A 21,096-nucleotide genomic window follows, 5' to 3' on the forward strand; every position below is an offset into this window, starting at 1 on the left:
GTTTCTAATGTGCTTCAAAGCCACCACCATCATCCCCGTGCCGAAGAAGTTGTCAGTGTCTTGCCTCAATGGCTATCCTCCTGTCATACTCACGTCCATCATCATGAAGTGCTTTGAGAGTTTCATCATGGGGCACATCGAGCTCTTGCTGCCTTCATCTCTGGACCCCTGCCATTCACATATAGATCCATTTAGAGCTCTACGGACAATGCCTTCACCACCATCCCCCATCTAACCCTCACCCACCTGGAAAGCAAGGACGCATATATTCAAATGTTGTTTATTGACTTCATTTTGGCATTCAGTAAAATCATACCTCAGAACCTGGTAGGGAAGTTGAACCTGCTGGGCCTGGCACCTGCCTCTGCAATTGGATTCTCGACTTCCTGATGGGGAGACCTCAGGTAGTCTGGATCGGTAACAGCATTTCCAAGACCATCACACTGAGCATGGGGCCCCACCCCCCCCCCCCCCCAGGGCTGTGGGCTTAGTCCACTGCTGTTCACTCTGCCGACTCATGACTGTGCAGCCCAACACAACTCAAACCACATTATCAAGTTCACTGATGACATGACTATTGTGGGCTCTTATCAGCAAGAACGAAGAGTCAGCGTACAGAGATGAGGTCCAGTCACTAACGGACTGGTGCAGAGCCAACAACTGCATATGAACATTAATAAAACAAAATAAATTGTTGTCAACTTCAGGAGGGCCTGGGGGAAATCACTCTCGCTGACAGCTCGAACGTTAAGGTCATCAGGAGTACCAAGTTTCTTGGTATACTCTTTGTGGAGAATCTCACCTGGTCACTCAACTCCAGCTCCGTAGCCAAGAAAGCCCAGCAGTGCCTTTATTTCCTGTGAAGGCTGAGGAAAGTTCATCTCCCATCCTCCACCCTCACTACCTTCTGCAGAGGATGTATCAAGAGTATTCTGAGTAATTTCATCACCGCGTGGTTTGGAAACTGTACCATCTCAGACTGTAAGACCCTGCAGGGGATGGTAAAGTCAGCGGAGAAGATTATTGGGGTCTTGCTTCCAACCATGACGGACATCTACAATACACAATGCATGCAGTAGGGAAAATAACATTGTAAAGTACTTTTCACACCCCTCTTGTAAACTTTCCTCCCTTCTAGCATCTGGAAGGAGGTACCATAGCATTCAGGCCCACACGTCCAAATTATGAAACAGTTTTAGCCCACAAGCCATCAGTCTCCTCAATTCTTAGAACATGCATGTATCATGGATTTTTATTGCATTATGCTTTACTATTTAACTCTTATTTATGTAAATTTGCTCCATGGTCCTGGAGAAATGCCATCTTGTTTTTACTAAGCATTGCATTAGCAGTTATGGTATGAATGATAAATAAAGGTGACTTGACTGTTGTCATGTTACGAGTCCAGAGGACCCCAAAACCCAGCAGCAATAGATATTCACCAAGACAAATAGTTACTTTTGTAGAGCTCGTCGAAAGAACCAAAGACTTGTTGATCCAAACCAAGGCTTTTATTAGCAAAAGACAGGAGCTCTTCACAGGTGGCCGACCAGTCCGGAATGATCCGACCTGGCTAGGGGCACAACCCTTTAAGGCCCAGACAGTAGGCGTGGCTAAGCTCTCAGCCAATCGCTGTAAGCACAGTCATTACACTCTAGATACTGTAACTATATACATTGGTGATAGGTCTGTACTATCACAACTTTTAATTATCTTTAAACATGAAAATAGAATCAACCTTTAACTTATCACTGTTGACTTACTTAACCTAAATCAACCCCCTTCTAATGCTAAGCGCACGTGTATGTAATGTGTGTGTAAGTTCAGAAAAGTTCTTTGGTTCACAGTTCATTCTCACTTCTCATTCTTCCAAATTCACTGGTTGCGCACATTTCTGTGCACAGAATTTAACATTTATAAAGTTCACCAGGCTTTGGTGCTTGAAAGGTAAATGGTCATCAGTTAGGAAGATTCATGTCGGTTTTCAGAGAGAGATTTGTTGTACACTGGACACCACAACTGATTCCTTTTCAATCAGCCACTTCAGTGTCTTGCTGAAGAAACTTGCCCCCTCAGGGTTCTCCAGATGATAACCTCTTTCTTTCAGGTCACCACCTTTCTGTTTCTCTTATTTCAAGTGAAACATTAGGCAGCCAGTCTTCTCCTCTTGCATGAACCTTGACCAGGCTGAACCAAGCACTCACAATCCATATTCCAAATGGGGTTTTTCCACAAGCTTTCCAGCTTGTCTTGTTCCTGTTCTAGCATGAGCAGAGCTCCAGTATTTTAAATAAATGTTGTTTTAAAGTGTTTGCATGAAACCTACACTAAAAAAAACTGTCTCAATTTATCTCCCAAAAATCTATCTATATACTCTGTCACAGTCAATTGCCAGCATAATAAAGGGCAGGATTGTGACCCCTTCTCCCAGATTCAGCGCCATAAGTGATTTCATGACTTCATCATATCAGTAAAGGTGAGAGTTGTTCCTCATTCACCTGTGTCTTGACGTATAAGACACAGCACCTCTTGGCTTAATATGGTGCCTGAAGTCAATTGAAACACATTTTTAGATGATCCCACCCCTCACATCACTCCAATTCCATACTTTCCCATCTGTCCAACCCTAAGATTTAACATAGGTCTTCCTAAAGACGTGTACCTTCCCTATACAGATCATTGGTAAATCCTCCAGATAAATGATTCACAACTCACTCTCATTTAGTAGTCTTACTGCCCTCCTTGCAGGAAAAAAGACACAAAACAGTAGAGAGGATAGAGAACTAGAAGAGGTCGTCTCGGAGCTATCCATTATGAACCCAGATTAGTGGCAATAGGAACCTCACAGCTTCCCGATAACAGATTCTATCTCATCTACCTACATTCCATTCAGCAATCATTCATACTAAGCCGAAGTCAGCAGCAAGTTAACATTGATCATCGACATAATGATAATGTTTTCTTGGAAATATTCAAGAGAGGTAAAGGCAGCATCTGTGAAGAGAAATGATTGATGACCTTTGATTAGATGAGAAAAGAAGATTTAAAGAGTTTTAAGGCAGTGAAAAAATGTCATTGACCTTTGGTCTAGGATATTTTGGTTTCCACAATTTGGCACCAAACATTTTGCCGCCCACAGTTTGGTGCTGGACGTTTTGGTGCTAACAGTTTATTCACTTATTAAACATCGAGGACCAGAAATTCAGGCTGTCGTGCAGGACCCTGCACTCGGGACAGCGGCTGTCGCTCTATCATGTCAATCTGATGGACACGGCACTATGGGTGCTGGAGGCTTACCAGCATTTGGCGGTAAGCGGCGGCGGCAGACGGTAGGAGGGAACCCATTCCTGAGCCCTTTCAGGGTGGCAGAGGCAAGTTGTCCCAGGGCTGGGACCGGACACCGATACCCTCATGATCCCTGATCACCTCTGCTCCCAGTCCCCCTCTGCCAGCTGGTCCCCTCCACCTGCCCCCAGTCCCCTCCACACAGTTACCCCCCCGTCCTGCTCCACCTGGTTCCCTCTTGTTCCCGGTCCTGTTGATTCATTGACTCAGTCATCGCTGGTAAGCCTCCAGCGCCCATAGTGCCATATCAGTCAGTTTGATGTGACCGAGTGATAGCCACTGTCCCGAGTTCAGGGTCACACGACAGCCTGAAGCACTGCTCCTCACTTCATTATAAGTATAATAAATGAATGTTGCTATGGCCTAACTGTTAACGCCAAGAAACAATTTTAATCAATACTTAATAATTACTATATTTAATTAAAATTATAATAAATTACAAGCCACGTCCTTCGCCAAGTATGAGAGCTGGTGCCAAACTGTGGATGCCAAAATGTCTGAGGGGTTACAGAAGTGTTTTATTGTTAAAATGCCCAGCACCAAAATATCCAGAACCAAACTGCGGGCACCAAAATGTCCGATTCTGACTGTTCCAATGGTTCGAAGTTTAAGAAACAGCAAATAATCTTGGAACTTGCTGTATTATAGCCTTTCATTCTCAGCAATGTCCAACTATTTCAGACAATCAACATTTCCACCGTTGATGTAATTGGCAACTTCTGACAATGTTTCTGCATTTCACATCTCCTCCAGATTGACCCTTTAATTCTTTATGTCCTCTTACCTTCAATGTTTACCTTGCATCATCGGCCTTTTCTAGGATTTAATTTCTCCTGCTTCCATCAAATCTTAGACCTTCTGATTTGTTTTCTCTTCCCTAAACATTTTGCTGGATAATATAATCCTCTAAAATAGCTACAAAACATGAGTGCAGTTGAAATGCACTGTAAGGAACAATCCAAGCACAACTGCATCATAACATTACATATAAATGTTTCATCCCTGTGAACCATCGCACAACAGAACAAAATTGAGTTAACATTGAGCTAGACATGTGTTAAGAAGTTTCTTAATAAAAATAACAGAATCCAGCAAGGACATTTGAGCCAATGCAAAACCATAAAACAGAAATTTTAATTAAGGTTAAACAATTCCAATTCCATCTACAAATGCTGGGGTCGAGTGCAATACACAAATCTGCGAGAGAAACTCAGCAGGCCATGCAGCATCTGCAGGGTGTAAAGAGTGACCAATATTTCATCTTTTACCAAATAAAAAGACATTTAATTCTAGCATTTAGAGAAAATTACCTGATCATTCTTCAGAATCACATCCAAATCTCAAATATTAGTCAAGGCCCTCATTAACTCCAGCCTCGATCCACTACAATTTGCCCACTGTCACAAGTCCATGACAGGTGCCATCTTTGTGGCCTTGCACATTACCCTGCAACATCTGGACCAAAGGGACACTCATGTCCCACACCTATTTATTGACTACAGCTTTGCTTTCAACACCATCGTCCCGAACAAATGCTTTTCAAAGCTCTGGGATATAGGTCTCAGTACCACCTTTTGCAAGTGGTAACTCACTTCCTGACCTGTAGATTACAAGCAATGGGAATTGTTTTTCTGCACAGTATTTCTGTCTCATAAGGATATGTGCTCAGACCCTTACTTCCTATATACCCATAAGTGCCCAAACACTGCTCCAATTCCATCTACAAGTTTGCAGATGACACAACTATTGTCAGGCAGATCTCAAGAAGTGACAAGATGAAATGTAGGAAGGACATAGAGAGTCTGATGGCAATGGTGCTGGAATAACAGCCTCTCCCTCACTCTCAGCAAAATGAAGGAGCTGCATGTGTCCCAGTGTATATCCACAGTGCTGAGGTGGAGCTGAAGAGTTTCAAGTGCTTTAAAGTGCATACTACCAACAACCTGTCCTGGTCTATCCATGTTAACGTTAAAACTAAGCAAGTGCACAAGAGACTCCACTTTTCTCAGAAGCCTGAGGAAATTCAGCATGACCCCAAGGTCTCTTACCAATGGTTACCGATCTATGTATCATAGAAAGTGTGATTTTTCTTTTTATTACAATAAAGAAAACTTGTGTTCTTTTAAAAACAATACGATTTATTAATTAAGCAAATAGCTCCAAGAACACAACACACACATGCAAACCTCATGGCAAGGCATACATCTTGAATCCATTAAAGGTGCAACAACCTCACAAGATGCAACATTCCCCAGATGCTACACACTCCGTCTCTTACTCCTCCTGGTGGTAGCACTCTATCGCTACAGAAAATATCCTGTTCAGATGAATCAGGAACTGCTCTGCCCAAGACAACAAGTAACTGCAGAGGGGAGTAAGTACAGCTCAGGCCATTAGGAAAACCAAACTCCCCTTCAGCAACTTTATCTGTGCTTTAGGAGAGTTGCTAACATATAAAAGGACCCCTCTCACCCTAGTCACAATCTCTTCTCCCACCCCAGCCCCCTCCCCACCCCAGGGCACAACATAAACGTGCTTGAAAGCATGAACCTCCAGATTCAAGGACTGTTTCCAACCATAGAATATTACAGGAGAGGAAAACAGGCCCTTCTGCCCTTCAGGTCTGTGCCAAACTATTATTCTGCCTAGTCCCACTGACCTGCACCGAGTCCATAGCCCTCCATACCCTTCCCATCCATGTGTCTGTCAACATTTTTCTTAAAGCGTGAAAATTGAGCCCACATTCATCACTTCCCAAAATTCTCTGTGTGACAAAGTTCCCCCTAATGTTCCCCTTTCACTTTTAACCACATCCTCTGGTTTGTATCTCACCTAACCTCAGGGGGAAAAAAACAACTTGCGTTTACTCTATCTACACCCCTCATAATTGTGTATATCTCCCCTCATTGTTCTGTGCTCCAAGGAATAAAGTCATAACTTGTTTAATCTTTCCCTGTAACTTAGTTCCTGAAGTCTCGGCAGCCTCCTAGTAAATCTTCTCTAAGCTCTTTCAATCTTATTGATATCTTTCCTGTAGTTAGGTGACCAAAACTGCATTCAATACTCTAAATTTGGCCTCATCAATGTCTTATACAATTTTACTATAACATCTCAACTCTTGTACACAATACTTTGATTTATGAAGGCCAATATGCCAAAAGCTCTCTTTACAACCCCATCCACCTGTGACACCACTTTTATGGAATTATGTTTCTGTATTCCCAGAACCCTCTGTTGTACCACACTCCTCAGTGCCCTAACATTTAATGTGTACATTCTACTTTTCTTTGTCCTTCCAAAATACCACACCTCAAATTTGTCGGTATTAAACTCCATCTGCCATTTTTCAGCCCATTTTTCCAGCTGGTTCAGATCCCTCTGCAAGCTTTGAAAGCATTCCTTGCTGTCCACAACACATCCAATCTTAGTGCCATCTGCAAACTTGCTGATCCAATTTACCACATTATCATCCAGATCATTGATATAGATGACAAACAACAATTGTCCCAACACTGATCCCCAAGACACACAGGCTTCCAGTCTGAGAAGCAATCATCCACCACCACTCTCTGGCTTAACCCACATGGCCAATGTCAAATCCAGTTTACTATGTCATATGGAATACCAAGCATTTGAACCTTCCTGATTAACCTCCCATGTGGGACCTTATCAAAATCCTTACTAAAGTCCATGTACACAACATTAGCAGCCTTTCCTTCATCAACTTTCTTGGTTACCTCAAAAAACTATGAGGTTGGCTAAACATTGACCTACCATGAACAAAGCCACATTGACTATCCCTAATCAGTCCCTGGCTATCCAAGTACTTGTACATCTCTGAGAACACCTTCCAATAATTTATCTACTAGAATTGCCAGGGTTACTTTTGGAGCCTATTTTAAACAAGCTACTCTCCAATCCTCTGGCACCACACCCATGGCTAAGGACATTTTAAATATTTCTGCCAGAATCCCTGCAATTTCTACACTAGCATCCCCCAAGGTCTGAAATAATATCTTATTATGCCCTGGGGATTTATCTGCCCTTATTTGTTTTAAGACAGCAAGTACCTCCCCTGTACAGGTTCCATGACCTCACTGCTTGCTTTCCTTGCTTCCCACAACTCTGTGTCAGTTTCTTGAGCAAATAGTGATCCAAAAAAATGTAAGATCTCCCCCATCTCTTTGGCTCCATACATAGTCAACCACTCTAATCTTCAAGGGGACCAATTTTGTCCCTTACCATCCTTTAGGTCTAAATATGCCTGTAGAAGTTGTAATGATTTTCCTTCACATTGCTGCCAAAGCAACCTCATCTTTTTTTTAGCCTTCCTGATTTCCTTCTTAATTTTTTTTCTTGCATTTTTTAATACTCAATACCTCATTTGCTCCAATATGGCCTATACCTGCTATACACCATCTGAACCAAATCCCCAATATCCCACAAAAACCAAGGTTCCCTATGCCTGTTAACTTTGCCTGTAATCCTGACAGAAACATACAAACTCTGTACTCTCAAAATTTCACCTTAGAAGGCCTTCAACTTAATGAACACATCCTTGCTAGAAAAAAAAACAACCAATGCTTTCTAGAACTTTTCTCATTTCCTCATAATTGGCCTTTCTCCCATTTAGAATCTCAAACTGAGATTCAGACCTATCCTTATCCATAATTAAGCTGAAACTAAAAGCCTTTTGATCACTGGACCAAAAATGTTCCCCGACACATACTCCTGTCACCTGTCCTGTCTCCTTCCCTCATAGAAGATCCAATATTGCACTTCAGTTTCTTTCTTGCTGTTGTCAGGCTCTTAAGTGGATCTCACATTGGCTAAAGATCTCACAGTCTTTAATAACAGTACCTTAGTGTCCCTGGCTCCCTGCACCTCATTTTTGCACTTTTCTCTAAACCCTGCACTATTTGACTGTTGTAACACAATTATTTACACATTTATTTTGATAAACTGCTGTACAAGTTGATTTGCCTGTATAGTAAACAAAACTTTTTACTGCATTCCAGCACATGTCAGTGAAATGTTTAATTTTAATTCAATTCAGTGAGTTGCAACAATCTTTATCAGAACTCTGCAAAATCCAAGCTTAATAATAATCATTATTTGTCCTCAACTCTGCAGATTCAAAGACCAAATTATAGTTTCTGTAAAAGCCATTTTACAGGATCACTATATCAGTTTGGAAATACAAGTAAACATCTTTCACTTCCTGTGATTACTTCAGTCTGAAAGAAAACACCTAAACTCCATGGTCTTCGCAATGCATTCTTCTGAACTGAACCATCAACATGAATTAGTGGAGCACATGGAGCACTCACAAAAGCCATCAACCCTTAAGTTCCATTGACAAAGATACATTTTATATTTGTCAGTACAGTTCACTACGAAAACCAACATATAACATGCAAGTCCTTTGTATTTTCCGCAGAGAAGCATTCGACCACACTTCGGACAAGCTCATAACTGACTCCACTTATTCTGCACATACATAAATGAATTCTGGGTTCATCATAAGGATGTCGGAGCAGGATATTAAACTTTCAAAGATATCGTGGTTGATCTTCAACAGCTCCAACCTAACTTGCCTCCATATCCAGTAACACTTCGACTAACAAAAATCCATCACCCTCTGTTAAAATTATCATTTTATTGTTTACAGCTTTTTGTGGAGTAACAATCCCACATATTTACTGGAACAAAAGCTTCCTAAATTCCACCCTGATTAAACAACTGAGCAAAGTTTGGTTTTGACTGGTCCATCTCTGAGGTTAAGATTAGATCCTTCTCTCTCAAATGCACATGGCATCGAAGCGGTTCATTTTCATCTCTCCTTTCCAAATCTTATATACTTCAAGCAAATTACTTTTAACCTTTAATATTCCAGGGAAATGAACTCTCCTCATAATTTATCCTTCTCACCCTTGGTAATATTGTGGTGGATCTGCACTGCACACCTTTCACATTCAATAATGCAAACATTTACTGATTATTGATACTCATTGATTAAACCTTAAGGAGGATAAAATATGCAGAAATAAACTCCAATACAATTGTTCTTTCCACCACTAACTCTCTACAGTCTATTTTGTGAGGGCTGCACAATAAATAGACCCGAAATGAGGAACAAGAGCCAGCTAGAATCTGGAGCAAAACAATAAACTTCTGGAGAAACTCAATGGATCAAGCTTTATCTGTGGAGGCAAAGGGATAGTCGACCATCTCTTTACTTGTGCAGAGATGATGCTTGACCTGCTGAGTTCTTCCAAGCAGTTTGTTTTTCACTACGTCTGAAATAATAGTGGATACCTATATTATAATTCAGTGGTGACAGGATACAACAAAGACCCGCAGGGCATGAGTTTTGTATCTCATCGTGACATGTTATGGAATAGAATTCAATTATATAGGAATCTGTGGTATAAACGACTGAAAGTTGCTGTTTCATTTTATAAAGCCAACAGGTTGCTGGGGAAACTGACCCCACTACCCAATCTTACACTATGTAGTCGATTCTTAATATAGTCAGGGCCACTGGGGACAGGCAAAGATTGTCTGATGCATTAGTATTTCCAAAATATCAAGAGCAAACCAACATATAATAGAAAGAATTGGTCTTATTATATTTTGTCTTCAATCTCTTGTAAATAAAGGGCAATTGTGTGCATAAATATTGTCTTTGGACACATCAGTTCAATTTACAATGATTTCACAATCTCTATGCAACGTCGGATGCGTGAGAGCTCATTTGTACCCAGCAAGGTCTAGCAAGGTCAAATTAATAACCAGTTAATCTGTTTTAAGGCTGGATAGTGGATGTGGATATGATGTTTCCCGAAGTGGGAGAGTCTAGGACCCAAGGGCACAGCCTCAGAATAAAAAGTTGTCCCTGTAGATCAGAGATGAGTAGAAATTGCGTCAGCCAGAGGGTAGTGAATCTGTGGCTGTGCGGATGGCAAGTCATTTGGTATATTTAAAGTAATGGTTGATAGGTTTTTGATTAGTAAGGTTATCGAGAGATGGCAGAAGAATGGTGTTGAGAGGAAAAATGCATCAGCCATGATTTGAATGGTGGATCAAATGTGATGGGCCGAATGTCCTAATTCTGCACCTATGTCTTAGGTTCTTTAGAAGCATTAGTTGATGCACAATTATTGCCGGTGTAAACTTTTCCAACCAATTAGTTTGGCAATGAGGATGATAATTTCATCTCCCGCCTCCCTAAGTACCATCCTAGCTTGGCAGCTCAATTCTATGCTTCAAATGCTCATGTGGGTTGAACGCAAAAACTTGCGACTCACTATTGAAATAATTACCACCAAGCCCTGGCCAAAGACACACACTACCTCAAATGGCTAGTGTTCAGAACCTGATTTGAAATCATATCATACGTAGGGTGGAGGAATGAAGAAGATATTGATTGATGGATGGGTCAAAGGGAGGAGTGGCAAGATGGAGGAGTGTAAATGAGAGTTTGTTGTCATGTACATAAGTAGAGTGTACTGTAATTTTTACTTGCTGTTGCCAGACAGGAATGTAAAATACACCAACAATAAAATTACCAAGACAAAAAATAGATAATAAATATAAAAGGACAAATAAAAAATATTCAGTTGTAGTTACTGCAAAAAAATTGAGGTATGGAAGAACGTGATGGTCCTGATAATAAACTTGAATGTGAATAAACTTGAATAGGAATCATGGAATTTAGATAATTAATAGTGAGTACTCAAAAAACATGACACAGCAATTCTACACATTTTGAATGAAAAATAAATCATGGAATAAAATAATTCTTTTATTCCATTAGTTGTTTAGCGTTTACTTCGAAATCTAGGCCAATTTGCATTTGATATTTTAAGTCTGAGCACACAATATCCAACTTTTATTTCAGTTTCCATTACAATATAGATATAGGCCATTTGGCCCATCTATGATAGTTCACAGAGCATTCCCATCAGACTCATTCCCCAACATCTTTCCATATAACCCATTTTTACTAACTCCCCACTGATTGTCTAGCCACCCACCTACACACTAGTGATAATTTAGAACTGTCAATGAACCTGCTAACTCGTGCATGGGATGTGGAAGAAGTTCAGTTGTATCCAAAGCAGCATTAATTCTTCTTTGGCTTGGCTTCGCGGACGAAGATTTATGGAGGGGTATGTCCACGTCTGCTGTAGGCTCGTTGGTGACTGACAAGTCCGATGCGGGACAGGCAGGCACGGTTGCAGCGGTTGCAAGGGAAAATTGGTTGGTTGGGGTTGGGTGTTGCTGAGATGGTGAATCACCTGGGTAATATGGACTCGATTAAGATATTATTTTTCAAGATAATAAATCTCTAGATCTTGTACAATAGAGAATAAAAAAACCTCATCAGTACATACCTCAATGAAACTTTTAATTTCTCTGCGCTCTCGTCCAAAGATACAAAATGGCAAGATGAAATTGGTTAATTTTATTTATTATTGAAATAAATAGTTACAAAAAATATATTAAATTAACTTCTGTGTACAAAACTGAAATATATTCAAATAAGGTAAATATTGCCCTGTTGTTACCTCTACCCTAACCCTTCCCTTCCTTTTCTGGACCTCTCTGAGTCCATCACAAGAGATCACCTCACTACTAATATGCATTACAAGCCTACCATCTCCAACAGCTACCTGGACTATTTTTTTAAATTCCCCCATGCCTCCCACACATAAATCGAGTGGCCGCTTTGCAGAACATCCATGTTCAATCCTCAGGGGTGACCCCTGGCTTTCTATTGCCTTCACTTTAATTCTCCAACCCACTCCCATTGTGTCCCATCAATCTGTGACCTCCTGAACTGTTATAATGAGACCCAATGCAACAGCATTTCATCTTGGTTTGGGGCATGTTGCATCCTTCTGGACTCAATATTGACTTTACAATGTCAAGTAACTTGACTTCTCTGACTAGATCATTCATCCACCTGTGATTTTGGCTCAGCCTATTGGTTTGTTTCTTTTCTTTAGGAAGGGAGCCCAGATCCTTAGGGTGAGCATAGGAGTTTGCATGAGGCTATTACACCACTAACAATACATGTTCAAATCCTGTGCTGTCTGTAAGGAGCTTGTACATTCTCCAAGTGTCTGGGTGGGTTTCGTCCCACCCTCCAAAATTGTTGTAGGTTATTTGGGTGAAATTTGGGCAGCACGGTTTTCAAAGGCTGGGACTGACCTCTACTATGTTATAAATAAAAAATAATTAAAATTTAAATACAATTTAAGTCAAGCTACGCCTACCACAGATCTTCCTGCTCTGCATTTTGTATCTCCCATGCTCTTTCGTCTAGGTTAGAGGCGGCCAACCTTTTCATTTTTAATTTAGACCTACAGCACAGTTACAGGCCATTTCAGCCCACAAGTACCTACCAAGTGTGTAGGTTAATTGGGCGGCACAGACTCATTGGCCGAAATGGCCTGTTACCGTGCTCTAGGTCCAAATTAAAAATGGAAAGGTTGGCCACCCCTTGTTTGGTTATGTTTACACCCTCACATCATTGCTGCAGCATTTCTTTATTATAACTAGCTTGATGATAAGTTAATTTAGTAACATTAGGAACAAAATCCTCAAATATTGAGGCTCTGCTCTTAACCCTGATGATGTTTCTATCTGAAACATCTGGAAGGAGAAATTTAAAAAAAAAATGTTTGGAACCAAACATAGATTGTAAATGCTGGTAAAAGTGGTTGAATCTGTTGGATATAGTTCGGTACATATAAGTGTCTCTACATTCCAGGGATTTGCAGTGTGAGCCATCTTGGAGTCATAAAGTCACAGAGTTGTGCAAGCACAGACACGCGGTCTTCAGTTCATTATGTCCATGACAACCCCTTTATTCCCACCTGCACATCCCATTTGCCCTCTTTAGGATGTACCTTGCTTATTCTAGTGCCTGTCTAAATATCTCTTAAATATAATGATTGTACTTGATTCCGCCATCTTCTTTGGGTGTGAGTTCCAGACATCAACCACTTTCTATGTAAAAATAAACATTTCCCTTTAAGTCCCCTTTAAAAATGCATGGTTGTTCTATAGTTTAACCACTTTCTTATTCTGAGGTCTTATGGCTTGTAGATGACAAATGGGAAAAGTTCCTTAATAAATGATGAAAGTACTTTAACACTTGTGCAATATAGTGTTTAAAGTTTGTCAGAATTACACATCCTTGTTGCTTTTGTAAGAACGGTTTATCTGAGAGATTTCTGTGTCCTGAGGAACATTCAAATTGTCTGGAAACATGATGGCCTTTGTTGCGCAGAATTGACAGCAGGTTGGCATCCAGTGACATGAGATATGTCCGAATATTTTCAAGCTCGAATTGAAGCTTTGAAGAAGGGTTCAAGTTCTTCTGCTGAATAATTGTATTATTCAAGTGCCACGTGAACTGTTGCACACCAATAAATATTTTCTTAAGCATTTCATTTTCCTCCATCTTGTTCAGATGCCTCTTGGGAAGACAGCTCACATTTCTGTGGCATACATGATTTTTTATCAGAGCATTATTAAATGGCGGTCCTTGGACAGAAAGCTGAAAGAAAAAGACAACTGTATTAATAAAACTGAATAACAACTTACAATGATGTAACACCTTTTATGTTGATAAACATTACAAGCATTTTACAGAGACTTCAAATGAGAAAAACAGAGAGAAGAGTGATCGAAATCTGCAACATAAAAGTAGGCTTTAAGGATCCAAATACGAATGCAATCCCAGATCAAAATTATGAGACTGAAAGTCACAGCAAAAACAATTGAGATGTTACTTAGTAAGTTCTGTTTTATTTGAAGGAACATGCTAAAGAAGTTTAAATCTTGCTTTATTAAACAGGAAATGTTTTGTTGGTAAAACAACCACCTCTAGTTTATTGGAAATTTTAATGTATTTCTACATTACTTTTTCAAACCATATGTGAATGGATTTTCACTTTAGACTCCTTTTATGACTTGTATCATTTCCTGTTTTTCATTCATCCTCACCACCTTAACTCTAGCCCATGTCGTAACACTCTCAGCATTATTGCAGAGATAACAGAGGCCAACTCTAGGTGGGGTGAGATGTTACCCTCTCTCAACCGGTCTATCATGAAGCGGGAAGATGGAAGATCATCCTGACATCCTGCTACAATTAATACTCCTTATATTATATTGAAGCAGCTGTGACACACATACCACGCTAACCATCTTATTTTGAAAGATTTGCATGAGGTACAGCTAATGTTAAGACAAACAAGAATTTTTAAGTTCATTCCAGCATATTTTGCTTCATGAAGGGGCCAATATAAATTGAATTAAATTTTTCTTCCCTTCTGAATTATGGAATCATACAGCACAGAAACTTCATCCATATTGACCATGTTACCTCTTTGTGCTAAACCTATTTGCCTGCTTTAGCTCATATCCCTCCACTCCTTTTCTATCCAAGTACCTGTCGAATTTTTTTTTAAATGCAACAATTGTGCCGACCTCTACCCAACTCATCTGGCAGGTTGTTCCATAATAACTACTGCCCTCAGTGTGAAAATACTTGCCCATCAGATTTCTCCCTTCTCACTTTAAACCTATGTTCCCTGGCTCTAACCTACCCTGGCCTGGGAAAATTGCCTGATCATCTATCCTTTCAATGCCCCATATAATTTAAAAAACATCTACAAGATCACCCCTTGGTCTCCTATATTCCAGTGAGAATACATCTACCCTATCCAATCTCTCCTTTTAACTACATTCTTCCACTCTCAGTATCAAACTGGGGAAACTGTTTTTCACTCTTTTTATTGCTACCACATCCTTCAAGTTGTTCGACAACCCGAACTGTGCACAATAATCCAAATGTGATCTAACCAAAGTTTTGTCTAGCTGCAACATGGCATGACAACTCTCATACTCATTGCCTTGGGCCATGAAAACAAGCATCCCAAATTCTTCTGCACTATACTGATTATCTGCATCAACACGTTCAGCAAGCTATGGACTTGCACTTCTAAAGTCAATCTGTATACCAATGCTCCTCAGATCCCTGCCATTTTACTTAATGAGTCCTATAGACTTCCCAAAGTACATTAAATCAATTAAGTTGCACCTCCGCTCAACTTTTCAGCTGATCTATGTCCCACTGTATCTTTTTCGCCATCTACCATCCACCAATTATCATGTGGTCTGTAATCTTACTAACTCTCCACCTACATTCTCATCCAACTCATTTATATATATCTTACAAACAACAGGGGTCCCACCCCCAATCCCTGCCAAGTGCCATGTAGAACCCACCACTGTCTTCTGCCTCTATCACCAAGGAAATCTTGGATTAACATTGCATATTTTGGGTCCCTTGTGCCTTAACCTCTGGATTAACCAGAAAAAGTCTTACTTAAATCCATGTATATTTTCTCTATCTTGCTGCCTTCATTCATTTTGTTAGACACCTCCTTAAAAAAACCTCATTCAGATTTGTGAGACATGATTTGCTGCACAAAATCATTTTGGTCCTTCCCATTAATCCCAGCCATATAAATGTTGTCCTTCAGAATTTCCTCCAAAAGCTTCCCTATCTCTGAGTAAGGCTATTTCTAATGCTACACACAAGTTCTTGACTACAAAGGTAGACAACAACTTGGCACCAAAGGGTATTGAGTAGTTGCCCACATGCTGCTAATGGCAGGGGATGGGGTTTGCCCTCTGATCATTTCGCCATCCCTGTGTCATGGCAATTCACCTGGGGTTCATCAACTTCCACCAGTTTCAGCACCTCTATTGGCTGTTGTCATGTTTTTCACCTCAGTTTAGTTATTTAAGGTGAACCAGTCTGAACATCAACAGCTTTTCAGGAGATCCAAGGTCCAGTTTGATAGAGGAGTCTTTATCCATATTGACCCAATAATTGGCCTTCAACACAAAGAAATTATCAGAAGATCTGATGCAAGGAATTACCGTGTCTCAGATCTGTCAACCAATTTATATAAAGGACCTTCAAACCGACATTTATTGCCTCTTCATGGTCATATTGCATCCCAATCAGTCCATCAAATCCTTCCACACCTATCACATTGCCTGCACTTGGTCCATAACACTCAATGTTCAAGTGATTTCTATTGGTCTTGAACTTAGTAACTGGTTACAATTTGAGATTTCTTAGAATGGTAAGTGTACATTGGTCAAACAGGATCACTGGAGATAAAAAAAAAAGCATGACAGATGGCAAAACTGCAAGCATTGAGGAGGTGAACAGGAAGATGCAAGGCTTACCTGCATATTTTAAAATGAATTCCTAGGCGAAAAATTAACTATACTGGTGTCATCTGCAAGATAGTTTGGGTTCCTCCTTGAGTTTTTACAGCAAACTCTTAGTATTTCAATCACTAGTGCTTTATTTATAAGATTTATTATCTGATTATAGTCATATTGGGATGTGAACTGACACTTCACACATTTGGATCAATTGCCCAAAGGTCTTGACAACAAGTCCACTAACCATACCTTTCCAGCTAATGAAGCAGGTCTATCAATTCTATTTCACATAACCCAGCACACTTGATGAAACATGGATTCACAAGTTCCCATTAGGCCTCTTCCTGAGATCAATATCCAGAACAATGTTCTCTCCCTCCTGACCATGAGGATCTCCAGCCATCCCCATCTTCCATCAAGGTGACCACAAGAGGGAGAAGTGACCACAGTGTTCAGAGGTCATAACTAACATTCAGAGGTCATAACTAACATCATGATGGCATGGAACCATTATTTGATATTGACCCACTCCTATTGGCAGTTGCATTAAAGTTTCATCCTATCAAAGTAGCTAAATCCTGTGTCACAGCGGAGAAAACTGTAAGTAAATCCACTGCTCCATCACATCTCTAAACTGGAAATAAAAGCTAATGGGTCTGCAGAAAAGATTAGAAACTCAATCAATTACATATTAATAGTTCAAGAACTAAAACCAAATTGAAATATGGATTTTCAAATTAAATATGTAAAACTCACAATTATATCAAAAAGGTAAAAATGTCTTACGTATGACTGTAGTGCGACAGGAGCAGAGTGGTTTAGTTCAACTGCCAGTTGATAGCAGTTTTTTATTTTTCTGTTTAAGTCAGGAGTTGCACTGGTGTTGAGACAAGATAAAGGGAACAGCAGAAGTACAAATCGGACCACTGAAAAGAAAGTAAAAAGTTTAAAACCAGTACAACAATTGATCTCTAAAGTGACATTGCTCTCTGCAATACACTGAAGAAACTTGCAATTACTTTAAATATTCTATCACAGCGAACCATCATTCCTAAATGTCAAATAAAAAAATAACCACATAAAACTTGTCGGAGACCAGCAGAATAGCTATGCAAGTGAGAATTACCTGCTCCAAGTTCCATTGTTTTGCAGTTCTGACACATGAACGTGGAAAGCAAGTGGCTGAGCTCTTTAAAGTGCATTCTGCTCTGACAAACTTTTCAGATTACGTTATATATACGGAAGTGAAACCACAAAACATTTTTACAGGCATCCAGCACATATCATTGATGAAATTGCTTTGTCACAGCTATGACATGATAGTCTGGTAGTTTTGGTACAGTTTGGTAGAGTTAATCCAGCAATCAGATTGGTGAAGTAAAGAGTATAGCCACGTCACAATGTATTACACTGCATCGACTTCACACAACACACAAAAGTGTATGGTATCCTACGACCTCATTTCTCAACATTTCAAAATATTATGTGAACATTGAATCCCCCTCCAGACATAGAACATTACAGTACAGGTCCTTCGGACCACAATGTTATGCCAACCTGTATAAACCTACTCAACAATCTAAACCTTTCCTATTGCACATCCATAACGCTCAATTTTTCTTGCATCCATGTGGCTGTCTGAGAGATTTTAAATGTCCCTATTGTACCAACCACCACCACCACCTTTGGCAATGCATTTCAGGCACCCACCACTCTGTGGTTAAAAAAAAAATTGCCACTGACATCACTCCTAAACTTTGCTCCCCTCACCTTATGCAGATGTGGATTGGCAATGTTATGCAGGAGCAAGCTGCAAGTTTCCCAACAGCACTACAAAAACTGGGTTGGATTAGCTTTTTTTCCCCCTCCCATATGATGTCAAGCAGTTGTTCTAGGTCAGGCTATCAAGGGAAATCTCTGGACAATGCCACGAGAATTTCTTTTTAGCTTGATTGAAGACTTGGGAGTCTGAAAATTTTTTAAAAAAACAGCTCACTGGGAAGCTGACAAGTGGGGCAGCAGAGACAGGAGAGGCTGTAGACTGGGGCATCACAGGATTTGGACTTATCGCAACTTTGATAGGGCCTTTATCATTGAGCCAGAAGGTCATGCATCATGCAGCACTGAAAAAGGAAAGGGGCCTTTTAAATGCACAAGCACAAACTATTCAGCCACCTCAGCATCTGTGCTTCTCTCAATGCTCCTTTCTCTGAGCTCCTTTCCATGGTCCCCTGCCTCACTCTATCAGCATTAATCTCTGTTCCTTTATTCTTCAGATCCTTCTCCAATTTCCCTTATATGCATCAATGGTATTTATCTTATTCTCTCATTCTCGTTTGTTCTGAAAACTCTTATGTGTTTTCTCGGTTATTATTTCCACCTCAAAATGGAAACACTCTATGTGCAATATATTGAAACCTTTCACTACTTTTGTAGAGAAGGTTGTGGGCTTCCCATTATGGCAGTGAAGAGAGTTTGTCCTTTCACAGTAGGTACAATTTTCAAGCACTGTGTATCATCAGTTTGCTCTACATTCTTTCCACCTGTTTTCCACTGTCTTCAGTACCATCTTAAAAACTTATATGCGTGAGTTTTAACTGAAATGCAATCATATTTTTCAGTTCTATGCTTGGAAATAATTTACAATGTCTGATCGTTTCTGTTCCGATTTTGGCCGTGGTGCTGCTTTCCATTTTAATGTTATTTAAAGCAGTATGGTGGTGGTTGGGGGGTGGGGGGTGGGGTGAGGAGGTGGGGGGCATGGCATATTTAAGTGTGGCCACGAACTGAAATCAACATATATTTTAAATATTTTTTCTGTAGTCGGTAGGAGAGAAGTACGGGGGAAGAAAAAACACAAAACTTGACTGCTTCACAGAGAAAGGGGGCCCATAAATTTTGAGCAGAGTCCGAAGGGGGCCACAGCCATAATAAAAGGTTGGGAACGGCTGATTTAAAGGACCAAGCCTTCTACCCCTTCTGATTTTTTATATTAGATTTTTCTTGCCAAGAATGAGCTAATTACCAAGTATGTGGATTGGTAAAATAGGGCTTATCTACACTCATAGTTGAAGGTTTAAAAAAAAATTCCCACTGTATCATTGAAGATGAGCTGGCCAATATCTCTTCCTCTGTGAATAAAAAAAAAACCCTGTCTATTAATTTTTGTAAGGAATCAAACAAATTAGCTGCGAGATTGATCTCTTGTCACAACAGTGGAATTTTTCAAAAAATATTCGTAACTGTGAAGGGCTTTGGGATGTTCTAAATCTAAAAGGCACTAAATGAATGCAAGATCCTTCCAGATAATACCTTTGGTAATCAGAATCTTGAGCATCAACATCTCAACTGATGAGACTGATAACAACAGGATCTTGATCAACTGTGTCTGAGAGCCGAGGATGGTAGATTAGAGTTCAATTCGGATTAAGGTGAGGGTTCACGTTTCGGAAAGTCAGACTAACACATTGAATGGAAGAGCCCCGGGGGAGTGCTGTAGAACAGAGTGACCTTTAGGCACTGGTTCACAGTTTCATGAAAGTAGCAACACAAGTAGACAGGGTAGTGAAGAGGGCCTTCCCTTCATCCGTCAGAGCATGAAGTACAGGAGTTGAGATGCTACAGTAGATTGGGCCACATTTCAAGTCAAATCAAGTGCAACCCAACGAAACATCCTTCTCTGGCCCTAGGTGCAAAACATACAACCAGACATAACACACATTCAAACAAAAAATACATATGCAGGACATACAAACAAATAAATAAATTTTATTTCGTAAATACAAGAGACTCAGAGGGTTAGTGTGAGCAGTTCCTTTGGTCGTTCAGCATTCTCGCTGCCCATGGGAAGAAGCTGTTCCTCAGCCTGGTGGTCCTGGCTCTGATCCTCCTGTATCTCTTTCCTGACAGGAGCAGCCGAAAGATGCTGTGGGCAGGGTGGAAGAATGAAATTCTGGGTGGCTTTGCTATATGAAGGAAGCCAAACTGGAAAGGGTGCAAAAAAGATTCACAAGGATGTTAGTGCGACTGGAGGGCTTGAGTTATAAGGAGAGGATGGATAGGCAGGACTTTTATCCCTGCAGCTTCCGAGGTGGAAAGGTGGTGATATAGAGCTATACAAAATCACGAGGAACATAGGTAACATAAGGTAAAGATAGGAGGGGCAAAACTAAAGGGCACAGGTTTAAACTGGGAGGGCATGAAGATTTAAAAGGGACTTTGGAGCCAGCATTTTCACCTAGAGGATGGTACACATGTGTTAGAGGTAGGTACAATTATGACATTTAAAAGTCACGTGGACAGATACACAGAGAGGATAGGATTTACCAAGCACAAACAAAAACAGGACTAGATCAGATGGGAACCTTGGTTGGCATGGACGATATGAGCTGAAGAGTTTGTTTCCAGGGTGCTTTGTTCCATCCACAATTATCCAACTCTCCCCTAATGATCACACAAGCTTCTCACTACCCTGTTCTAGTACTT

General features: G+C 40.3%; 1 protein-coding gene across 1 annotated transcript; it reads right to left on the bottom strand.

Annotated features, from left to right (window-relative positions):
* Window positions 1–11,805: 11,805 nt before the first annotated feature.
* Window positions 11,806–17,816, bottom strand: LOC138750456 (uncharacterized). Its single transcript, XM_069912514.1, has 3 exons — window positions 17,738–17,816; window positions 17,398–17,537; window positions 11,806–13,918 (listed from the first exon to the last, which is right to left on the bottom strand). The coding sequence occupies exons 1-3, from the start codon at window positions 17,811–17,813 to the stop codon at window positions 13,439–13,441; spliced, it is 696 nt and encodes a 231-aa protein (XP_069768615.1). The 5' UTR covers window positions 17,814–17,816; the 3' UTR covers window positions 11,806–13,438.
* Between the last annotated feature and the right edge of the window lie 3,280 nt (window positions 17,817–21,096).

Source organism: Narcine bancroftii, unplaced genomic scaffold, assembly GCF_036971445.1.
Source record: "Narcine bancroftii isolate sNarBan1 unplaced genomic scaffold, sNarBan1.hap1 Scaffold_151, whole genome shotgun sequence".
Lineage (NCBI taxonomy): Eukaryota > Metazoa > Chordata > Chondrichthyes > Torpediniformes > Narcinidae > Narcine > Narcine bancroftii.

Bases quoted from the DNA above. Each gene is read 5' to 3' on its own strand.
- LOC138750456 (XM_069912514.1), bottom strand. From the start codon at position 17,813: ATGCACTTTAAAGAGCTCAGCCACTTGCTTTCCACGTTCATGTGTCAG. The intron at 17,538-17,737 runs GTAATTCTCACT...CTTTCTTTTCAG, and splicing joins AACAATGGAACTTGGAGCAG to TGGTCCGATTTGTACTTCTG. The intron at 13,919-17,397 runs GTAAGACATTTT...TTTTTCTTTCAG, and splicing joins CTGTCGCACTACAGTCATAC to CTTTCTGTCCAAGGACCGCC.